The sequence below is a fragment of the Rhinolophus sinicus genome, linkage group LG01, assembly GCF_036562045.2.
Source record: "Rhinolophus sinicus isolate RSC01 linkage group LG01, ASM3656204v1, whole genome shotgun sequence".
In the NCBI taxonomy this organism is placed as follows: Eukaryota; Metazoa; Chordata; class Mammalia; order Chiroptera; family Rhinolophidae; genus Rhinolophus; species Rhinolophus sinicus.
In genome coordinates, this window is record NC_133751.1 from 41,588,715 (window position 1) to 41,607,216 (window position 18,502).

The 18,502-nt window shown below is 34.0% G+C and overlaps 1 protein-coding gene across 5 annotated transcripts in view; it reads left to right on the forward strand.

Annotated features, from left to right (window-relative positions):
* Positions 1-15,466, forward strand: part of NAALADL2 (N-acetylated alpha-linked acidic dipeptidase like 2) — a 1,208,457-nt gene extending 1,192,991 nt beyond the window's left edge. For all 5 annotated transcript variants that reach the window (XM_074328105.1, XM_074328114.1, XM_074328118.1 and 2 more), the window contains one exon: positions 7,662-15,466. In XM_074328105.1, the coding sequence (XP_074184206.1) occupies positions 7,662-7,860 (199 nt within the window). In that variant the 3' untranslated portion in view covers positions 7,861-15,466. The remainder of the gene's footprint in view (positions 1-7,661) is intronic.
* The last annotated feature ends 3,036 nt before the right edge of the window (positions 15,467-18,502 follow it).

Genomic DNA, 18,502 nt, shown 5'->3' on the forward strand with positions numbered 1-18,502 from the left:
GATCATTAACTTATTTTTCTGTTTAGTGGTAAAATCCCACCTACCATTACAAACACATTTTTCAACTTCTAATGAATCAATGTAAATATCCTAACTTTGTAATGCATACTTCATGAGAAATATTTGGCACAATTTTCCAAAAGTGTATTCTGAATTTATCCAGTCTTTTAAAGAACTGTCACACCCACATCATGCATTGCACTGTATCAATGATATTAATAGAAAGAGATAACTGATGCCTAACCTATAGCAACCTAAGTCTTTTCTTTGCCACAGGAAAGAAAAACACTACCAAATTATATCAATTGTTCTTTCATTGAAAATCATCCCGGAATTTAGTGGCTTAAAGCAACTATATAGTTTGTTCGTAATTCTTTAATATGGCCATTTAGGCTGCACTCAGTTGGTGATTCTTCTGGTCTACTTCAGGCTAGATATCTCGACTGTGTTTATGTCTGCAACCCAATGCTTCTCCTGACAACTTGGCTTGGGGCTCTAGGATAAGAAGGCCTCAGCTGAATAGCTCCTCCCTGCTCCTTGTGTTCTCTCTTTCTCTAACAGACTAATACAGGACTGCTCACGTGGTGGCTTGGCAAGATTCCACAGAATGGGAGGAAACATGCCAAGACCTTCTAAGGCATAGGCTCAACACATACAAGTATGCTACATGCTATTGGTCGAAGCAAATATTAAGGCCAAACCAGATTCAAGAGGTCAGGAAATAAATTCCATCTCTTTATAGAAAGAGCTGTAGAGTCATATTTTGAATTGGTCTGCATATAAGGAGAACATTGTAGCCATTTTTGCAAACAATCTACCACGCGTGTCTTTTTGCCTCAGAGTTGTCTGCAGAGTGAGTTTATGGCTTGACAATATCAACAATGGTCTTAATTCTCATTTTGCTTTTGCTAGTATAGACCAAACTCAAATTTAGCTGAAAATGTGTACTAGACATAGTACAGCTACATATTTTGTGAATTCTCATGGAGAAAGTATCAAATAATATTTTCTAATGTTGATATAAATAATCCAATTTAACTATGGGGTACATTTAGGTAATCCCCGAAAAGAGTTAGCAGTGATTGTAAGAAACTGAGCTGGCCTTTTTTCTCTGCATTCAGCATGTATATCCAGTCAATTTTGAAAGACATGCCCTTATTTAGTGTGGTTGCACTTTGGAGTTTCTCAACATGGGGTATAACGAATGTTAATTCAAGTTTAGAATGAGTGTCATCCTATGCCCATTTATGAATATAAGAGAAACACTTAAAAGAGAGTCATCATTCCCATCATTAATGTGCTAATTCACACACAAGGAAATGACTCATGAAGACTTTAGATACCTTTGCTTCAAAATACATTTTCTTCAGTATTCCTTTGCATTAGCTGAGTGGGAAAGATTTGTCAGTTGAGTAGAGACGCTTCATCTCCTTCACTGATGCTGCCGGGAGTTATTAATTAGGTTTCTGAATTTGGTGCTGCTCTTTCCTGGTCACCATGATGTGTCATTGAAATAGACCCATTAAAATGAGTGATGTGTGTTGTAATTTCATTAGTGTCATCAATAATGTATTACATTTTCCTTCTAGTAGTCTCTGTGTTTTGTGTGGGTCAAGATGACTGTATGAATTACATTTATAAGATCCAAATGGTTACAGATGAGGGAAGATAGGCATGAGGGTGGAATTAATGTTATTTTAAACATGATAACTACTAAAATGATTTCTATTAAATACTATTTTAATTAGGTCTGATGTCTCTACATGCCATACTGAGGTACATGTTGTGTATATGCAAATAAAATGATGATTTATTGAATTGATAACACAGTCCATTCTTTCTGCAAGGAAATTTTTCTGAATTAGACTAAGGCAGTTGTGTGTAAGACTAGGAGTGGTTCACTAAGGGATAATTCATTGTGGTTGAAAAAGACCCTTGATTTGGAAACTCTTCAATGTATTTTCTCAGTTTCTTTCCACCTACTTTTTTTTCTACCAGAAATGTGCTTTTTGACTACCTAGTGGTTCATTCCCAGTCTTCCCTAATCTGAAAAATATGGGTGCATAACTGAGAAGCAGAGACACATTTGGTCCTCTGATATAGTACATATTTTAGAAATCTTACCTCCATTTAAATGAGGTTCAATTTTGGTGACATTACATAGGAATACAAAGATTTGGGGCTTAGAAACTTCCATCAGAAGCATTGATCTAACTGAAATATTTTAAAAGACAAAGTATTTGTATGTCAAAAAAATGGTACAATAGTAGTTTTGCTTCCTCGTAATGATTCTGGACTACTTAGGGTTAATGATTGAATATGTAAGCAAGTTCTCAGAACTAAGTAATATATGGAAATATGTGTGATGAAACATAAAAGCATGGCTGGTTTTTGTCTTTTTTTTCTTCTGTTCAATATTAAAACAATATGGAAAAGGGCTCCAAATACAGGAATGTATTTTATGTAAGCAGGGAACTAAATGGTTTTCAGTACACAAAAGAAAAATAGGAAAAGATGAGCAACGTCTGAAAATCAATAGAAGAAATTATCCTTCTCATGAAAATGTAAAGAAAATATTTTTGTTGTATTCAATTTGTTTTAAGGTAAAGAAATCTATCAAGGTGAGAAGCTTCTATTATATTTAAAGATCAACTAACTTAAGTTATATCAGCAGCTACCCAAAATGAAGGTTTTTCTCTTAAATTATGATGAAAAATTCTGGTTGCTTATTTTCAACTAGAATCTTAGTATCTGTGGTTTTATTCTGATTTGTATCCAATTTGGGTAGAAATGGATATGAGTGTTTATCTTACATAATAGCTTGCCACAGCCTACTACTTGAATCATGTAGCATATGGAAAATGTGTTTAGCTCCTTGTAGAATTTCACAAACCAAAAAGGGATTCATTTCTATTCACATGGTTTGTTTACAGTCATTTTAAAAGTATGTTACTGTGTTTCTTACTAGTTAGAAAAAGCAAATATTGTCACACTACAGACTCCATTTCATTGGTCTTTAAGAAATTATGTATTGCTTTCCAGTTTAAAAAAAAAAAGTAGTAATCGTACTTCTTGTTCTTTATAACTAAACATTTTTTTTAAGATGTATTTTTATTCTTTCATTTTATCTCTCTTCTAGATATTTTATAGTAGTTATGGTTGAAATTGTACATGCATATAGTAGAGACTGGGCTCATGCTTAAATGAATTATCATTGAAGGATTAATCCTGTAACCTTTATGAGCATGTTTTATTAATATAATCTGATCATTAAATAGAATATTAATAATATTAATAACATTTAACATTTAATAATCATAGAATGTTAGATGGGAATGTATTTCATGCCAGTGGGTTTTGAAAGTGTAGAAAAGTCACTATAACAGCCTGAAAATCATTAAACATGCACCCCATAATATATTAATTGCACTATTACAATTCATTTAAGGGGAAATTCTGGATAACAAAGATTATATTTTTGTTTGTCAGCATGCTGAGCAATATTCCCTCAGGGAATGGAAGTATGTGGTATAGCTTTTGAAAATGTGTATTGCACTCTTAAATTCTGGAAATATATGTGCCATGAAATGACTTATAGCTAGATGTGAAACAGAGCAAGTGGAGGGAGAGAATTCAAAGTTATAAATATCATTAAAGATGATTTAATATAGTTACTGTACTAATTTAGTTATTCTTATTGGTAAATCATTTGTCTAAAAGTTTTTTTTAAAGATTGAATAATGAAATTTATATTTTAAACATTTTTTATCTGCGAAGTACTTTAATTACTAAACCATTTTTCCCATTATTACATATATTTCTTTAAATGATTCACTATGAGTTTAAACATATTTGATCTGTATCCTGACACTAAAAACCCACTCCCTTATTATTATTTTTTTAAGACAATTGAGAAAGATGATGTTAACATGGCAAAAGTAACTTTTGGTGTAGGTATGTTCATGCAGGAGAGGATACATGCAACTATTTGAGGCAGCTTCATCTCCATTTGGGAAAATTCTATGGTTGTATCAAGCTCTCCCTGTATTATTTGGTTTCTTTCGTATTTTCCCTTTTAATGATATAAAACTAACATTTAGAGAAAATTCCATTACTTATTTTGCTAATTCGTACCATTTTAAGTCACTTTGATATAATCAAAGCAACTTTTACCCATAAAATACATATATACATATGTATATGTACATAGATATAGAATTGCTTATTTGATTATGTTAGCATGCTTGAGTCGCTTCTGAAGATCTCTTTAATTTTATGAATAATGTGGGAATAGCGGAAGGGAAGTCTCTATTTTAAAGAGTGTTCTACTTCTGGAAGTAGATTGAATTTTTTCTCAGAATACAGCCCTTGGCCAGAACATTGCTTATGACCCACGCACCACTTCATTTGGAGGATTTTTTCCCCCTCCCATACCCAGGGCATATATGTTTCTTAATATAAAGTATATAGTTGAATTCAAGAATATTTGCAATCTAGAGATTATCTTTCTTGCAGTGCTCTATTTAATTCATGCAATGCCAAGTTTACTCATAGGCACAAAAATCTATGATATTGGAATATTGGAGATAGTTCCCTTTTAAAATAAACTGTTTGGGGGGAGAAAAAAATCATTCAAATCACCTCTGACTTTAAGGATCTTCTACCCCACTGACACCCACCATGTACTCGTCAACTGATTTGTTTTAAGACATGTCTGTTGTTCTTAAATTAGCTATTGCTTATAATGCAAAATAACCTGAAATTATGTAACTACACTGGAATAATCAAGTGTCTACTAAGTTCCCATCACTGAACTAAGCCTCACAGACATTTAAGTACATTAAATCACCATGATTGAAGTCCTCCTCTGTTCAGAAAACTGAATTAGACCTGATAAGAAAAGTAACCTATTTCTCAACCCTGCCTTATATTATACAAGAATATCATAGCATATCCTTGAAGTTATAGGGATTAAGGTCACACAACACAGAAGAAAAGACACTGAAAAGATGAAGTGAATTTCATCAGAAATCAGCTGGGTATGTAAGGAAAAGAGATGACTTACAGGGTTCTGGCATGTGTCATTAGGTAAGTTTCAGTGGAGATCCTGAGGTAGAGGAGCCTTGATGAGATAGAAAACGATGATCTAGAACTCCATATAAAACTGAGGTTAATGCTGGGGAAAAGTATAAACAAATGAAATCTTATATTGTGGCCCTTACTCCATCTTCTCAAACTTAACTGTCACTGTGTAACTCACATCTTTGTGACCTTTCATCTGGACTAAGTCATTCTCCATGCTGTATATTATAACCAATCAATTACTCCAAAATAAAATCTATACTCTTTCTCTTTTGTTTAAAACCTTTCTCTGGTTTCAGATTGTCCATAAGAAAAAGTGTGATCTCCCTAGCTTTGTATGGAAGGCCCTGTGTGATACGGCATGGATTGCTCTCCCGGGTTTTCTATAGCTGACCACTCTTGCCTTGCACTCTGGTCATGAAGACACACTGACACTGATCCACTGAGAACACCAAGTTGTTTCATAAATCCAGACCTTCACGTATACTATTCTTCCTACATGGGATGCTGTCACTACTTTCTACCTTCTTTCCTTTCCCAAACATTTGTAACTTTTTTGTTTGTTTGTTTGTTTGTTTGTTTGTTTGTTTGTTTTAAGGAGGGCACAGATCACAGTGGCCCACGCAGGGATGGAACTGGCAACCTTGGTGTTATAAGCACCACACTCTAACCAAGTGAGCTAACCGGCCACCCCAACATGTATAAATTTTAATTCTCATCATCTTTCAAGATGAAATTCAAATATTCTCCATTATGAACTTTTTTCTGAACTTTCCCAGTAGCAAATCCTTATTTGTTATCATGAGAACTTACATTTCTAATATGACAATTAGATGACTGTATTTTAATTATGTACATATCTGCCTCTTTTAGTAGGTGATGGAATCTCAGCTATTTCAGCTAATTTGGGTTGGGAATAAGTCAAATAATGAAATAATCCATATGTTTCTGTGAAAATGCACCTCTTTCTATCTATCAGTGAATAAAAGTAACCTCATTAGACTTGTCCAAAGCCAAATTCCTCTTTCTTAGAAATTTGGATAAATTTCAGGACATCATCTTATTATACACGCCACACTTATGAGAAGATTATATTCTAAATATCAAATATATACAAAAAATAGAGAATAGTATAATGAGTCCCATTATTCAATTTTAATAATTATTAGCTAATGATTAATCTTGTTCCACTATTCTGTCCATTGCTCCACTCTCCTTTTCCTCCCAAATATTTTGAAGCAAATCCCTGACGATAACCTTTCATTTACAAATATTACTGTATGTATTTCTAGAAAGTAAAGACACTTTTTGAAAATATACTGATACGATTATCACACCTAAAACACAATTTATAATATTAACAGATCTTCAATTAGTATTCAATTTTACACAATTTCTCATTTTTTAGAGTTTGTTTGAAGGCCTAGTAGAACCTATATTTTGTGATTGGTTGTTATGTTTCATTTAGTCTACAGCCATAGTTCTTAATTGAGGGCAATTTTGCCCTGTAACGGACAATTTTAGCAGTCTGGAGACGTGTATGGTTTTTATAACTGTGATGCACCTAAATGTTTGTATTCTCCCAAAGTACATATGATAAAACCGTAACCCCAATGTGATGGTATTTGGAGTTGGGGCCTTTGGAAGGTAATTAGGTTAGATTAGGTAATGTGTAAGGGACCCTCATGATGGGTAATACCCTTAGAAATAGAGAAAAGACAGGATCTCTCTCTCTCTCTCTCTCTCTCTCTCTCCACCAAGAAATGCCATAGGAGACAATGATGAGGAAGAATCCTCTCACCAAGAACCCTGGTGATCAGGATTGTGGTGGTACCCTGATCTCAAGTTTCTAACATTTTGAGCTGTGAAAAATAAATATTTGTTGTTTAAGCCACCCAGTGTACGGTATTCTGTTATAGAAGCCCAAAGTGACTGAGTCAATTAAAGGAGTGGTGCTACTGGTATCTAGTGGGTAGAGGCCAGAGATACTGCTAAAATATCCTACAATGCACAGGACAGCTGCCACAACAAAGAATTATCCAACCCCAAATGTCAATAGCATAAGGATAAGCAATCCTGGTGTAGATGTTCCTCCTTCACCTGTTTTTTTGTTTGTTTGTTTGTCTGTTTGTTTGTGTTTATTGTAATATATGCATATTTGTTGAATAAACTGGATCAGGTGTCCTATAGCATTTCCCACAGTCTGTATTTTGTGGATGATACACCCTGGTATCATTTACATATTTCTCTGTCTCTTGTATTTATTAGCAATTAGATTTAGAAGCTTCATTAGATTCAGATTTAATTTTTTTTTTTTTTTTAACAAACCTATTTTTTGCTAAAGTAGTTAGGATGCACATAATGTCTGCTTATCTTTCTCATCACTATGGGAAACTTTTGATCATCAATGTCTTTATTCATTAATTCATTAGAGGTTGAGAAATGATATAATTTTATAACTAAAAATGATATAATTTTATAACTTCTATTGCAAACATCACTGGAAATATTCATGACAATGTTCAATATGAAAATGGCATTGTGCATCAACCATTTACACATTTCATATTTCTTTTTAGAAACATCCTATACCATCTGGATGAGAAGACAAGCCAGTTTTCAATACTCCTGGAGGCTTGGGAGCACTGCAAGTCACTTGCATCAAATGAGACCCTTCAAGAAGCCATGTCAGAGGTGTTGCACAGCATTAATTCAGCTCAGGTTTACTTCAAAGCAGGACTTGATGTGTTCGAGAGTGTCTTGCTTGGAAAGAACTGAGAAAACTCTCGGCATTTTAAAAAGTTTGTTTACAATTCCTCAAGCAAAAGCTCTAATCTGACCAGATTTTCAGACATTGAAGACGTTTTCCCCCAAATGGCTTTTTATACCAATCTAAAGCTATTATATCACATTGTATTTTTTAACGGACATATAAACAGAGCATTTTGCACATTTAATATTTTCTTATATCTGCATTTCTGAATATGCAAAAGCAAGTTATTGAAATAATGCTTATGATTTATCTATTAAAAATAAATCTGCTGTATTTTTATATATATAAAATATTTGGGGGGAAAAGTTTCAAGAAGTTTTGGACAATTTTTGCTCCTATGGATAAAATAAGTAGGAACAGAAGTTGTTCCCTATGTTAGAGCTATTAATGACCGAGTTTCTGTAATAGAAATGGAGAGTTGATATGGTTTCAGATTAACTTCACTATTAAGTATTCAATATGAAGAATTCAAGTATTCTGACTGAATGATTGGTTGACCAAAACCACTTTGAATGTTTCTATTTTATGAAATGAAGTGCCTGTTCGTAACACAACTAGATGTAGTAATACACTGGTTATGAAATCATATTTTTTTTTAAGTATTAATGAAAAAAGAGCCATAAACATTCCAGGGGAAAATCTCAAGGTAGCTGTATAGAGCAATTTAAATGCAATTTTTTTTTTTTTTTTCCTAACAGCTTAAAAGGTGACTTGCTTTGAAACCTCTAATTTGCCTCAGTTGATTTTGTAAAAGTTTCTGAAGTGATATATGTTCAATGAGGGAGAAAATATTTCTTATTTCTTCTTGTGTTGTTTCTTTTGGAAGCACTGAAACAGAGCTACCCTAAAATTAAAGCATCTCACATTGCTTTTCCTTCTTGTATCTTTTCGGAAACTCTTTTCTGTGAGGCACTTTTCACAGAAACTCTTTTCTGTAAGGCATATAATTTCTGCAGGAAAGTAGCAAAGATTTTTCTTTGAAAATCCCAAATGTCTTAAAAAGCATTAAATTGCCACTTCTGCCACTGACAAAAAGGCTTATGAAAGAAATAGTTGTTTTAGTCAATGAAAAAAAGCTTCTTAATTCTATGGGGAAACTTTTGATATTTTTTCCTTCTTTATCCTTAATTGTGACTAAGATGAAAACGTACATGATATTCAGGTTCCAAATTTTATGCAGATAAGATAGTGTTAATATAAGAACATGTCTTTCCCACACTTCAATTCTTTTCTCATGAGGAAAATGAAACTTTTCACACTGACATCGTCCTTGAATGGCTCTGGCATTTATTATTCCCGGAAACCCTAGAATTCTGTTAGGTGACAGTTTAAACTTTTAGCTTGCCCTTAGAAATTGATTTGGTATTTTTTCTTCTAATATTGGATAAAGCAAATCCCCTTAGGAAATATATCTTCAGACTATTTCACGTGATTTTTTTCTCCCCCTCTACTTAATACAACGTTCAAACATGTTTTCCTGTTGTACACCTCCAGAGCAACGTACTGACAGTTTCTTGTATATCTTAGTCTTTGCTTTTCATCATGGATGAGTATAAGCCTAATCTTGGTTTAAAGGAAACCTAAAGTTGAGGGGAAGAAATGAATCAGTATTGACTAATCGATTTATAAGGGTCAGATGTGTTTACCATAAGTAATGTTTATATGCTCAAAGCAAAGAAGAGAATTGAGGAAATTAGCTAGATAATTCAAGCAGAAATCCATTTTCATCTGAATTGCTTGTGTGCACATATTTTTCATGGGAAATGAAACTACCTTACTTTTTCTTCTTTATTCTTTTTCTTCTTCCTCTTCTTCTTTTTTTTTTATTTCAATATAGTTGTTTGTTTGAAAGCATTTGCCATGTTGAGGAGTGCCTGCAGAAAAGAGCTAAGAGGACGAGGCTCCTGCATACCTCAGCTTTAGTGCCCCTTCTTGCTCCATAAAAACCAACAACAGAAAAGAGGTGGGAGTACACATACAGACATGTATTGGCCAAAGAATAGACTACCTTTTACCAAAGGATCTTAAATATTTAATGAAGCTTTAATGTGTTAATTCCAGTTTTTCACTTGGACTTGAAGTTAAAGCAAAGATAAATAATTATCAGTTTGACAGTTTAGAACAAAATCCTAGGTAAATTCACTCCCTTTGTCTATAAGAGCTTTGAAAACACAAAATATTTTTGTTTGTACATTTTTGTTTAATGATTGTGTACGTAGTTACCTAGTTACCTAGTTACCACATGCACAAATTAAAAATCACAGTATTATGTATTCTTCACTTCTAAATTATATGGTATTTGATATTTGAAAACTGAAGTTAACTGTGGATTAACATGTTTTTATTAGTCTGTTGAAGAGATTATGTGAAGCAACGAATGTCCACCAGTTCTATAGATGCAGTGCTACATCTTTGACTGCAACAAACCTCTTAACTAGGAATATTACTGCTATGGTCTCATACCTCAGGGTTCCTCCAAATTTATATAATTAATTTCCACCCAATAGATCCAAGTAAATAAAATACTATGCAAGTTAATAACAAGTGTTTTTTGGTGAATTAGTAGTAGATTTCAATTGTTGATGAGCTATCTGAGTGTCTGATAATTCTCATAATCCTTCCTACGGTACGTAGAATTATATCATGACATAATTCATAAATGGTTACTCTGCCAAGAAAATGTGGCAAATTCATACCACTGGAACTTGGGTTCAGGAAGGTTACACATGGGATACTGTCCTTTGTGAAAAAGCATAGATTCTGGAGTCAAAAGGAAACCCAAGAGACATTCCGGTCTTACCTTCTACCAGGGAAAACATCATCAGCCCATCAGATGCAGGAACTGAAGCCAAAGTGATTAAGAAACTTGGCTATTGTCACATATCTAAGTACCATAGTAGCAAAAGCACTACTGGAATTTAAGCTTCACTGCTTTCTCATGCAGTAAATCCAGCTCTCTCCCTGAGATGCTACGGTTATAAATAATCTTTTCCAGTGCATCTTATGCAACCGTCCATTCTATCAGATGCTGTATGGGCTGGAATCACTGTTTTAATTAAGGACTAGCTCATTCTCTGACTGTACCTGACCAATAAAAACTGTGCCAGGAAATCCAGGCAAAGAACTGCGTGCTTGGGGGCAGGGGGAAGTGGGCAGAGTTTCTACATGACACCAGAAGTCAGGAAGGAAAGCATTGAGTTAAATGCTTTTATGAGAGCATATTTTAATGCAGTATTAAATCAGCAATCTAAATCAATGTTTCTCAAATGTGGATTTGGGGAGTAAGGCCTAAGAATCTTCATCTGCAGAAAGATTTCCCAGATGATCATTATGAACACTGAAATTTAAGAATTTCTAACATACATTAATCCTAGGTCCTGAGAAAGCATCAGTTGACAATATAGATTTTAAAAAAATTGAAGAGTCACAGTAACAAGAGATACATAAAGCTTTGCTATTAATAGTACCATTAAAAAGAGAGAGAAAGAGAATAACCATTGTATTTCTCAAAAAAAGGGGATGCAGGTACAGCTAATATCTGTGCCTACAACATGTCAGGCATTGTTCAAGACTTTTGCACATATTTGTTTTTACTGATTGAAACAGCACAACAATCTATTTTTAAAAAATTAGGAAACTTGGTTAAGTGACTTACCCAAAGTTCCACAGCTAATAAAAATGGCTGAAGTATATTTCTCTGCCGGGCCCTCTGGTATCAAGTCCCATGTACTTCACAACGAGAGCTGCAGAAAACATCAGAATTGTTTAATTATAGAAACTGATAGAGTTGACAATTTAACATATTTCTGCATAACTGATCGGACAGTGTAGTCTGCCACTTCACTGGTTAATGAAGGAGTTTGAAGAAAGAAATTGCACCATTCCTTATGATGGTAGCCGACCTACCCCAACAATGGTGTACATATGTACATAAATTGGAAGATATCTATAAGAGCACTAAAAATAAATGCACCTTTGTAGAATATCATGGCAACTAGATGTAAAATAGTAAAAAGAGAATAGAAGCTACATGTCACACAATTTCCTCCTCAAAATGCCTGTGTAATTTCACTGAAAAAAAAGCATGTGCTGGGATTGACAACCACAGTTTTATATCAGCCTCAAAAACTCTGAATAGCTAATTCACATTTTAAATTAAATAGATATATACAGAGAGCATACAGTAGGTTTCCCCACTGGAAAGATAAATGGTACAAAAATAAATGGTGATTTATCATCTGCCTAATGATGAATCAGCATCTTTGCCTCAAATGAAAAACTATAATAAATAAATTGGTAGACATAGCCAAAAATGTTCTCATGAGACATCATGTGGTATGTGTAATGTATAATTGCTACAAAAATTAAGTTTTCTCTGAGAGTAGAATATTGTCATCTATTTGATTTACTAGGCTATTTAAATGTGTTTTAGTCACACATTCTCTTTTTTATTAAATTTAATGGGGTGACACTGGTTAGTAAAATTATATAGGTTTCAAGTGTACAATTCTATGATACATCATTTGTATATTGCATTGTGTGTCCATCACCCATTATCAGTTCTCCTTCCATTACCATATATTTGACCCCCTTTTTGCTCTTCTACCATCCTCCCTCCCTCCTGAGCCTCTGGTAACCACTAAGCTGTTGTCTGTGTCTATGAGTTTTTGGTGGTCTTGTTTGTTTGTTGCTTTCAGTTCTACATCCCACATGTGAGTGAAATCATATGGTCCTCGACTTTTTCTTTCTGACTTATTTTGTTTAGCATGATGTTTTCAAGATCCATCTATGTCTCTTAATAGGAAGGAATTATTTTAAACTGCCAATCCATGTGTTTATCAGAAGGGAAAGGGGTCCGCATATTCCAGTAAATATATCAACAACAGAATAGTTCCATCATAGGAACACAGAGGCCACTCAGTGGATAAAAACAAGCAATGTGATATTGGAGAGAAATATTCTGCCTAGCTGCAATAGTGAATCTATATTTCTTCCTTGAGTTTAAATTGCTAGCTTCAAAGAGCCTCATTAGAATCTGCTATGCTGAAAGATTTTTTTAAAAACTTCACAGAGTTCTAAGCACTCTATTTAAAGTGCAAATATTTTTCAGTTAAGTCGGTTTGTTTTATGCAATTCAAAGTTTCAAGTGACATGAATTTAAAAGAACAGTTGCAAATAATTTTTTTAAAATCTAACCTCTTTTGGTCATCACCATGGCCACTCAATTTTCTGTTTTTTTTCTTACTAGATGTACTTTAGCGATGAGCTTGAGCTTTTTAAATTTACTTTTATTTTTTTCCCTGATAAAATAATTTTAAGATCTATTTGTCTCAATATTCATTTATCTGTAAATCAGACAATGTCTTATTTCCATAATACCTTACATTATCCTTCGAAGATGTGCACTGAGGTACCTTTAGCATACTTGGGACTGCCAAGAATCTAGAGATCTTGCTCGTTGTGAGGCGACCTACTTCTTAATGACACTTATAATCTCATATTCAGATTGTATCTGAATTTACAAAGCAAATGATTCAATTGAGGCACTTTTAGATAGCATTCAAGAAAAAGAAGCTGCTTCAAATTTTAATAATGTATCTGGTTAGATTATTGTCTGTTTGAAGTATATAGTTATATCATTTTCTTTAACCAAAATCGTAATTTTTATGTTTTTTGCCAAAATTCAATCATTGAAGCCAAAGAAATGCATGGTTACTCTAATCTCTTCAGCAGGATTCTGTCAAGAATTAACTCAGGAGCAGTTGATACAGTGCCTACATCTAGACAAAGCTTTAATGAGTGTAGACAGAGCCAAACAGTATTCTGTCTAATTCCTTTGATGTCTTAAGCCAATAAACACTGAAGTAGCTTTTCTCAGAGGGAGACAGATTTTATTTTCCAAGGGCTAATGAGTATGTACCACCTCAGTCCTCAAAGGACCACACAGGTGCCTATACTATGCCATATGTCATGTGCTATATTCCAGCAAGCTCAAGAGATTAATATACAATCATTATTATGAATTATTAGGTTGCATTGAAGTTAATGTCGGTCTTTTGTTCTAATTAAAGTATAAATTTGGCATGTGAATAGAAGCTGAGCTAGAAAAGTAGAGCTAGAGTCTCTATTTTAATGAACCACATATATTTTTCAATCAAACTGTGTAATTACTTAATTGTCTAGACTGCTCAGTAAGTATAACTCTCCAACTTCTTCCAAGAATCTTTATTCAATATGTTACAATGCAGATGGACACTACTTGGAGTGTTTTCTCTTTTGAAATTCTTAGTCATTGTTGAATCATGCTTTCAGTATGTGCTATAGTGTTTCATTAATATTAATAATTATTATTTGTTTACCTTTATATCAAGCTGCTGCAAATGGACTACCTTACTCTGAAAGTAAAAAATAAAAATAAAAAATGCTATCACTCTATAAAGATAATTTTGTCATATCTATTTAACAAGAAATAAACAAACAAAATATTTTCCTACACCATTGCAAATTGTCTGCAGGAAAGAAAATGTCCAGGTGGCTAAGTGTAGCCCACATGATTGGACTTCAAAGATGTTACAAATTATTCCATTCAGAAGCTGAAATAGGACTCTGTTAGGTGATTTCGTATTTATATTTCACACATAAAGGTTTAATGGCAGATACATCCCATGCATTCTCACTTGCTACTTGGAGAATATGAATAGAATTGTATTCCAAAAAGAAAAATAGTTTTCTAGGTCATTTTGAAGGGCTTATTTGTTTTTATAGACATCTACAAAAATCAACACATAATTTTAATAATAGTTTCATGTATATGTTTGGGATGTTAATATATACCATGCATTTTTAAAATCATGTCTGCAGTGTAGCAATATTTAGTCATATAAAATTATATAATAAATAAAATTTCTCAGTTGTATAAAAATTAAAAAGACAGCCATAAAATAAATTATGATGATGATCAGGAGATATATAAATTAACTTGGGATAAAATTTGGAGGGCAATCTCACCAATTAAATTTGCTTTGATTAAAACCAAATATCTCTCATGGGGTGTCCCAATGACTAAATCACACTGAATTGTTATAGTGTCGAATATTGTTCAAAATAATTTGATTATCATCTGTGATTTGGAAATCTTTATTGTAAAAATATTTTCATGGTTATTGTCTCTGTTGTGATTAATTTTAATGACATTGATTTAAAAGCATGTGTCTGTAGTTTTTAAATTATAGAGTTGAATGTCTAATTTCTATAATGTATGGATACCTATCAGGAATTTAGTGTGTTCTATGTTTAGGCTAAGTGTGATCTCAATTTATTTTACAACTTTTTATGTATTACTCAAATGACTCAATATGCAGCTTATTTAGGAAAGTATGTTGTGATTTGGAGTGACAAAATTTTTACTGGGATACCACATGCATTAAGAATATGAGTGAATATTTTATATTTCACTTGCTTAAATATTTGCACATAATTACAAACATAGTACTATGAAATGAAGGCATGTTTTAAGAAATATGTTCTAATTCTAAATGCAATGAGTATGTACAGTGAAATGGTAATGTTTAAAACACCCATTTAAAAAACATTAAATACAGGTGAAAATCATTGCCATACTGTGTTTTGTCCTAAGATATATATTATTTTAAATATGCAAAATGAATTAGTTATTACTATGTATCATTAATGAATTATCTTTATGTAATGTGTTTTTCACTCAAACAAGAATGAGCCTTGTTCAGGAAACGTTCTATAAGGCTTTATCATCTTTTTCTTCTTTGCCTTCCATTCTTTTCTCAAACATGCAGTTCTCACATTGGGGCATTTAGATCTGCCTTTTGTGCCAAGTTCCACATCAAGTAACAGCATCTATATCAACTCCAGTGCTAAGGAGTTTTGTTTCTCAAATTTGCTCTAAAAAAATGCTGTCATTTGTGTGTCACACAGAAAGGCATGTCTATTTGCCTGATGTAGTGGATTTTACTCATTTATTCATTCAGCAAACATTTACTAAGAGCTTATTCTAGGCCAGGTACTGTATTAAGTGCTAGAGATACAAAGATGATTATCACAGTTTTACCTTCTAGGACTCCACAGCTGAATGTGAGATAACACTTTGATTCAACTGGGCCTCCCTTAAGCCTCATTAAAACTAAAGAAGAGTGTTTTGTTTTTTTGTTTTGTTTTGTTTTGTTTTCTGCAGTTGTCTTGCTGTAAGATAACTAGTAGTTACTGGGTGCTTACCATTGCATCAGCTACACACACACACACACACACACACACACACACACACACACAAAAGTTTAGAAAAACAATCTGCAGAATAATACTATATGTGTTACTCTACCCATGAAGTAAAATTAAAACAATATACAAAAGTATATATTATCCACGAATATGTATACTATTACAAGGCCTTCTTTGACATCTAAATGCTCACAGATACAATGTCAGCAGTTATATTTCTTGCCCAATTTGCTCCTTTTGATTTTTTTCCCTATCTCTGGATATACACCGAATACTTTAACCAAAATTAGGAATCACCTTTGATTTTTGTATTTCCCTCAGTCCCTACATCCAATCTAGCCGCAGTTTGTTTTGGCTTTGCGCAGAATATAGCGCAAACCTGCTTGTCTCTCCATCGCCACTGCGACCATCCGACTCATTGCTTACATCTTCTCATCCCAGCATTGCACTTGGCATCAGTATTTCAAGCAAAGGGGATTTTAAAGCAAGAACATGATTATAGAAGTGTTGAAAAGGCTAATGTAAGAAAGGAAAAAACAACAACAACAAAAAAAAAACAACAACAAGGTAACGTTTCCCAGAGGTTAGTAACTGCAGGAAGCTGCTATGGACCTGAGGGCTGGAGAAGCATGAAAGAGGAAATATGTGATAATCCAGGAGCCAAGAATCTACTGACATGCTCAGAAACTTGGCTGCTGCTGCTATTGGAACCACTACTCACAGGGCTAGCAAAAAGGGTTGATCAGAAGTCTGGGAGCCTGCACTCGCTCTGCTTCCCTACAAGAAGCAGAAACAACAACAGAACTTTCCACAATTGTTTGACCTTTATAAACTAGAGACCACCCAAATATTTGTGAATTGTTAAAATGTTCCAAGTCATTGTGTTAGATCCATACACTGGATCACTGCCCAGGGATAAAAAGGTGAAAATTGATATGTACATTAACACGGATGACTCCCATGAGCATTATGCTAAGTGAAATAAACTGACGTCAAAAGTATAGTGTTGGGAGACGATTCCCTATGGCATTTCTACACATTTTGTGATATATTTTGTTGAGAAGTCTCTTTTTAACGATATTTGCTATTCAAAGTCCTTAGAAGCAAGACACAGTATCTTTGTCCAGGTCAGAGAAGAGATTTGTTTCCTAACCTGTATAAAAATGATATTGTCTCTCCCTTGGGGCAAAGTTTTGGTACATTTGCTCACAGCCTATTTAAGAAATCGGAGGTATCCTAAACGCAGAGTTTCTCAATTGTTAACATTCACTGGTGAGCAGCACCCTCTTCAATCCTCCTTCACGCCACCTCATGGAATTTGAGGGAGCAAGTGAATGGATGAGGACATGAAGCTTATACAGCCTACAGTGCTGTGTGTAATAAACTTTTAAAATCCAATTAAGGCATTGTCTCCTTACCAGCTGAATTAGGGTGCATGGCAAGAAAATTTAGCAGCTTCTACCATTGTATTACTGCTTAGAAAGTTCTTCACAATTATATCATGTAAAATTGCATTAACATGAAATTCTAGAAAAGAAAATCTATAGTGACTGAACTGGAACAGAGTGTGCTAAGGGCTGGACGTAAGGGGTAGGGAATTATTGCAAAAGGGCAAAGAGGCAACTTTGAGGTAATGGACATGTTCCCTATCTTGAATGTGGTGGTGGTTGCACAACTGTGTAAATTTGCCAAACCTTAATCAAATGTATAGTTTAAATTCGTCAATTTATATTAAAATTTAATTCAATAAAGCTGATTGAAAACATCAAGCAAGAGTTTGTAAGAGAGAACAGAAAAACTGAAGGAGGAAACTAACAAAAGTAAGGGACGATAATTTAGCAAAGTGAAAGCACAGTCACGTTAAAGTCCCATTGATTTCCCAGGAAAATGAATGAAATATTCATCACCATACACATACAAAAATGTAAATCACCTAGTTTAAATAATTCTAAAAGTGGACATCATAAAAATGGCAGCATGAGGTGAGCCTCTTGAACTTTCCCCTGCAATTTACAACAAATTGAACAACTATAACTCCACAAAGGACTTCCTGTGCAACACACAGGCAAGACTAAGAGGCACACTACTGAAATCACCTAAAGGTGGGCAAATTGCATGAGTGGGGGATGAGGGAATGGAGAAGTATGGAGACAGAGCCGTGCAGACACAGAACACAGACCTAGCTCAGTGCTCCGAGCTCGCTGCATCCTGGAGTAGCCACAGCTGTGGGAGAGGGAAGAACTCGGACTGCTAGGGCTCCACTTATGGCCCACATGGCTGAGGGGACAGCATATAACATGGCTGAACCCAACGTTCACGGCAGAGACATCGGAGCAAAGACTGAGGAAGGAAGGCTGAAAATGGTGGTTTAAACCATCACTGCCAAGCAGAGAACTG